We start from the raw sequence: 6,636 nt of genomic DNA, 5'->3' as shown, positions 1-6,636 counted from the left end.
CGTTCCTTACCGCTGCCCCTGAACGCAACAGACGTAAAACACGTGCGTATTGTTTACGTTCTAGACCAAATATTGGTGTTCACAAATAGATAAGAAAGACTTCTGGCTCAGCTTGTTATGTCACATGACTCGGAACATGCTGACATCTGTGTTTCTACTGAGGGTGCTACTACACGCCCAATTTCATTTGTTTTCTTGTTGGTTCTCTTTGCAGTGCTTGAAAAGGTGACCCTCCAGTCGACTCTTCTATTTCTTACTAATATTGAATTAACAAAAGGCAATGGATGTAAATTCATGTGTTTTTGTACTATTATCATGAATCACTACAAATATGCAGTGTTTTTAAAATAGCAGAAGAATCGATAATCGTTTTATAATTGCATCATAGCTCCTCTGAATTGTAATGTAATCGTGAGGAGCCGAGGGATTGTCAGACTCTGAATGTGAGGATTTTTGCCCAACCCTGTGTGTTTCTGTGAGTTCCGTCCACAGCCGCTCCTCTCTCTGTGAGCACAGCCGATTCTCATTTCCCGTGATTATCTCCTGCTGATGAACACTCCGGTCATCCTCGCCTCCGGTGTCAGTCCGTTCGTTTGCCAATCTTCCTGCCAGTGTCGAGGGGTTTCACCTGCGAGAAGAGGACCTCCCGCTCGTTCCACGGAGGACAGCGGTGAGGCTTAAACATCCCGTGTCCAGCCTCGGGCGTCACGCAGTCGATCCTGCCTGCCAGTCTACCCGCCGTTAAAAGCCACTTTCCGGCTCGGACCTGAGAGGAGTACGCGGACGCGGCACGGCCACTTTCCGGCTCGGCGCGGAGCGCGGGCGCGCGCCTCCGTTTGACGGACAGCTTAGTGCCGGCTTCGTCAGCTGCTTCTAGGAGCGCGGTCACGCGCCTCTAACTGACTATTCTTCTTGTTTTCTTGCAGGTCTGTCTGCACCCAGACTTAGTTTTTTTCTCCCTGTTCTCATCCTTTTCAATAAAACACTGGTTTAAGAAATAACTCTGCTGTCCTGTAGCTGCATCTGGGTCCATGAATGCACCACAACACTGAAGCTGTTACTAATATGAATTTTTTACAAGACTCCTTGTCGCCAGTAAATATCCCCTTGAGTCGTCTCAGACCGAGATTGGATGTTAATCTTTTTTATTGGCTGTGCTATTTTGAGTTTTGAGACTAATCGATTAGTAATACTGTCATGGTTGGATTGGGTCTAATATAGGCTACAGAAACATGGGCTCAGATTCAGTTAACCTCCAGCTCTTTTTGTTTCTTTTTTTTTGCACGTTGAGTTGTTGCCGTGGCAGCACATTTGGGCAGACTGGGAACCTGCAGCAGACTCTGGGTCAGAAAAGTGAAGCCAACGTGGCGTGGCTCCCATGTTGTTGATGGACGGCGTTATGTTTTTCGTCTTATAAACTTTACGCCTTTCACAGTGTTTTCACACAACTAACCGCCTTGTGTTACACCTGAAAGGTGTATCGCTTTTGAGGGTGTGGTACTTTTCTTGGTAGATGAAAAGTGCATCAAATACCTGCGCTGCGTTTGTAAATTCACACACACACACACACACACACACACACACACACACACACACACACACACACACATAGCCCTGTGGAGTAGAGTACCATGACCCCTCTCTGTACTACTAAGTGCTGCATCAGTGAAGGGAAGCAGCATGCTCCCTCTGGGATAACCATGAACTGCAATCGTACAGAAAATAAAACTATGAAAAACTGTTTACGTTGTCATGATCCAGAACATCTGGGCCCCATTCCTCATACATGCTTCAACAAAGTCGATCAAATGTCCTATTATCCAGCTTAAATTAGTCGAACACAGATTCCATGATATTCAAATGCTACAATGGCGAATAAACTCAGAGAAACAGCCTCTTTTGTCTCCGCTGACGAGCAGGAGATGATCATGAACGCATATGAGGAAGTCAAGTCCATAATCATGGCAAAGTCTAATGCTGCATTCACAGCCAACTGTTGGCTGTGAACGCAGCATAGCGCCGCCCCTGCTGTGAGACATAAGCATCGCAAAATATCAAACAAGTTAGATGTGTCAGCTGGCAGTAGTATACAAATTAATAGATACTTGAATGAAATGAATTAATTAATATATACTTTATTAATCCCCAAGGGGAAATTTTTTTGTCGTCATCAGTAGCGCCTTACCACTTGAAATACAAACACACAAGATAAAAGATCAAATATATAAAGAAGCAACAGGGATGAGAGATATATACAAATTAAAATAAAGTAATATATATATGTATATATATATATATATATATATATATATATATATATATATATTTAAATATACACAATAAAATAGAATAGAATACAACTAACTGGAATGAAATATATTTATATTTACAGCTGAAGAGTGTATTCATTAATTAAGTAAATAAGTAAATTCGATAAACAGATAGTGCAAAGTGCAAAATGCAAAGTATGTATGGTACAGTGATGAACTAATCCACGGACGAACTAGCAAGCGGTGACTTGTTGTAAAGCCGTATAGCTGTCGGCAGGAATGTTCTCCTGTAACGGTCCTTATTGCAGCGGAGCGTGAGGAATCTCTTAGAAAAGTGCTCCTCTGGCCCTGCAGCAGGTGGTGGAGAGGGTGGTCCAGGTTGTCCAATATGGACAAAAGTTTCTTCAGCGTCCCCCTCTCCATCACCTGCTCCAGAAACTCCAGCTTACAGCCGATGATGGAGCCGGCCTTCTTAACTAGCTTGTTAAGTCTGTTGGTGTCACCGGCTCCAATGCTGCTCCCCCAGCAGACAATAGCGAAGTACAGGGCGCTGGCCACAACCGACTGGTAGAACATCTCCAGCATCTTGCTGCACACATTGAAGGATCGAAGCTTCCTCAGGAAAAAGAGTCGACTCATCCCCTTCTTGTACACAGCGTTGACGTTGGCCTTCCAGTTCAGTCGGCTGTCGATGGAAACACCCAGGTATGTATCATGTACTATATATGTGTATATACATGTATGTGTAGATTACCATATAGCTAGGAGTTTGAAAATGTGTATGTGAGACACTCTGTGATCCAGTCTGCATACAGTATGTGAGACAGTCGATGCTCGGCTGGGCGTGTGGTGCTCAATGTACGGCTCGAGGCGGTCTCGTAAATAAATGATTCCTTGTCGGCAGAATTGATCGCGCTCGTACAGGAAGTCATGATGATGTGAGAATGGATCTTGGCGATCAGGAAGAACTCTCTCCCTATAAAACTAATATAACTAATATCGCTCCTTTATCAATGAGGAAGGGAGCTGCCTTTTTTGTCCGGTGGGAGTGGCCAGCCTATCTAGTGAATTTCACTAAGCCTGCGCTGGAGCAGGTTAAGAGATTTGGATGTGTTGTTATGGTGATTTTTCCAAACTTGCTTCGTGGAACCGAAAAGCCTGACCTACTACATCTTATCCTGAAAATTATCCGGCTAACTCAGTAAGCCGGGCAGGAGGAATAGAGCCCTGGTTGAATTTAGAGTGTCCATTTGCAAAGTATGTGCAGACGCGGTGTGTCGTAAAAACGAACGTGAGCACTTGGGTGCCTCAGGATACAGCATAACATTTCAATACAGCATAACATTTTTATTTTTCTCAAACTCGTTCCTGGAATCAGTGTTTTTGTTGTTGTTTGTAAAATAAAAGTAAACGGATTAAATAATCGATCCTTGGATCCCAGTTCTGTATTTGGCAGCTCCTCCAATTAAAATGCTTAACGTTAGGTCTGATGCCAAGCCTGTCACAGTTTACCGCTGACAATTGACACCATGTCAATATTGTGTCCACAGCTTGTTTCTGTTGCCCCCAAGTGGCTAAAGAAAATCACACTTTAGTGCACCTAAAGTACACCTTAATGGCTGTGATGTAATACAATGGGGGTTAATTAAATCTAATTGCCTCTCAATGATGATACACAATGGGGGTCAGGTTTCAATATTTAAATCAATGGAGAATACTAATTCAAAGTCGCATTTTTTTCATTCTCTATTACTTTGTACACAGAAAAAAAATTCTGTCAAATATTGATATGACTTTGTCACTAAGATTTAATCAATAGAACTAAAGAATCACAACTTAATATATTTAGTAGTCAATGACGTGTAGCCTGAGCGTGTGTATTTGTGATACATTTACAGGAGAAGCAGAGGTTTAAGGTTATTGAGATGAGTGCTTATGTGCTTATGATTATCATGGTTCGTCTGTCTGTCCCTTATCTTGGTCATGCCATGCACTGCACCTATACTGTCCTGTCTCATTCCCTCTGCCCTCAGTGACTTTATTTCCCTGGATGAGCGAGACCAGGAGAAGAACAACCAGTTGGGCTTCGACGTGGCAGAGAGGGAATTTGGCATCTCGCCCTGCTTGACGGGCAAGGAGATGTCTTCTGTGACAGAGCCAGACAAACTCTCCATGGTCATGTACCTCAGCCAGTTCTACGAGATGTTTAAGGACACAGTGCCACCTGGAGGTGAGAGTGGGTGATGCAGCAGGGCTGCTGCTTCTGTGTTGAAAACACAATAACCCTTCATACCAAGAGGATTTAAACAGCTATTTTTCCTTTTCTTAATTTTCCAATTTTGTTCTATTATTATTTCTGTACAGAAAACCACAATTTGAGTCCTAAGGAGAAGGCAGCACTGATATCCAGCACCAAGTCCCCCATCTCCTTCCTCAGCAAACTTGGTCAGAGCATAGCAATATCCAGGAAACGAAATCCAAAGGTCAGTGTTTGAGAAATGTCCGTTGTGTTTAAATGTAAAAATTGGCACTTAATCACCTCATTGGTGTAGTAGGAGTGGAAATAACTCATGACATGTCATCAACAGGACAAAAAAAAAGTTTTTCCACTTTCTCGCAGGAGGAGGTATCCAGAACCGGTCGTGACGACAGGCCGTCGGCCCCAGCTGTCCTGTCGTAGAGAAAAATGGATTCCTGTGCTGTGGGGAACCACAACAAAGTCAAAGTCATGGCCACCCAGCTGCTCGCCAAGTTTGAGGAGAACGCTCCACAGTCTACGGGACTCAAACGACAGGTGAGGAGGAAGTCACGTGGTTCATTTTGTGGAATTACTGCTGGCCGGATGCAAAAACAGGCTTTCCACTGAGGCAAGATTAAGCAACAAGGAATAGATGGTCAGACCTTCTGGACTTTTTTTACAAACTTATTGTGGTTTGTTTGTCCCTTTAATGAATGATTTGATGAACATGTAGATGTGTATGCTGCGTGACAGGGCCTCTGGTCTCTATGGACGAGCTGAAGGCCACTGTATTAATGAGCCGAGGTCCAGAATGCTAATATTGCTCAGGCTGTGTATTGTTCCTGGGTCATGTAGGCGGCCTCGCGGTGCTGGCCGGGCTTGGAGGTGAATTGGTTCGCAGAGCTTTGGTTCTCTTGCCACTGAGAGTGGGAGGGAGCAGTGGGCCTATGGGAACACTAGACATTGTTGTTGAGGGGGAAAGACAACTCTCAACTGTTGCTGTTTGAGAAAATGTTTTGTTATTATGTGTCTTGGAATAGCTGCTTCTGATTTCATTTCATTAGATGAATGATTCTGCTTGTGTATTTCTTTGGCCCTTTAAAGTTAATGAAAATAGCTGATTATATGATTACGTTGAGACAGAACATAACTTTATGGGAAGTCTTTGAGGATTTATAAAGGCTGAATAGCAGAACAATTGTTGGCTAAAGATACTTTATGCACCCATTTGTTTTTTTCCAGCTATTGTTGCATTTCCTTTTAAATATCGCTAAGTGCTATTATAAATGCTACACTACTCTGAGCATGGTCTTCTTATGCGTATGACTCTCCTATGAAGGTAGATTTGTGTCTTTATTACACGAACAAAAAAAACATGTTTTGAGAGGAAATGTCTTGTTTGCAACTAGAATTTCTGGCTACAATTAAAAAACCGTTGCTCTCAAATCAAAAACCTACGCTCTCAAAAAACAACCTTCGCTCTCAAAACGAAAATCTACAACTTGAGGGGTTAAAAGAGAGGTAGCCGATCGTACAGGTTGAAATATGTCAGCGCTGACGCGGCTGGGCCCGCGAGCTAACTAGCGCCCGCATTCACCTTCCACGGCCATCCGCTCCCTGAGTTCCTGCTGCAGTCGGCTCTGTCGGTCCTCCAGCTCCAACTCTCTGGCACTTGGGGGCGGAAAGGAGAAGAAAAAAAAGATGAACGAGCGAAAGATTTCGCAGATGAATCATGACTTTCAACATTCATGCTTTCTGGATGCATCTTCATTTATCTTGGCAGGGTCTTTTTTCCCGTTGTTTAAAGTACGATGAATAGATAATCTAAAAGCTTTTAGTAACCGCTCACGAGATACCGCTGGCTGATTTAATCACTTGTCAGAGGAATGAAGTTGTTTTTCTAGTTATTTTAAAAATGATTACGACGTCAACCTTTTTTTTTTAATTCATGATGTAATAATTACAAAAGTTAGGCAGTCTATTTCCTTCTGTCTAGTTTTAGGTTGTAATTGCCTTGAACTTGAATGATGAAATATTATAAACATTATCATACAATTCATCAAATCTTTAAGGATGCCACTATTGTTCATTGGTTAGTTCATTGCTTTGCAGGAATCAATCCGCATG

The 6,636-nt window shown here is 42.9% G+C and overlaps 1 protein-coding gene across 1 annotated transcript; it reads right to left on the bottom strand.

Annotated features, from left to right (window-relative positions):
* Positions 1-580: 580 nt before the first annotated feature.
* On the bottom strand, positions 581-4,903 carry LOC306741809 (uncharacterized protein; the record flags this gene model as incomplete). The annotated part of the gene is made up of 3 exons (XM_079224126.1): positions 4,810-4,903; positions 2,519-2,955; positions 581-873 (listed from the first exon to the last, which is right to left on the bottom strand). Exons 1-3 carry the CDS (start codon positions 4,812-4,814, stop codon positions 581-583), a joined length of 735 nt encoding a protein of 244 aa, XP_079080252.1. The 5' UTR covers positions 4,815-4,903.
* Positions 4,904-6,636: the final 1,733 nt, after the last annotated feature.

This window comes from Taurulus bubalis (assembly GCF_910589615.1).
Source record: "Taurulus bubalis genome assembly, chromosome: 9".
Taxonomy (NCBI): Eukaryota; Metazoa; Chordata; class Actinopteri; order Perciformes; family Cottidae; genus Taurulus; species Taurulus bubalis.
The sequence above is the reverse complement of the archived record's forward strand: the minus strand, read 5'-3'. Positions and strand labels throughout refer to the sequence as shown.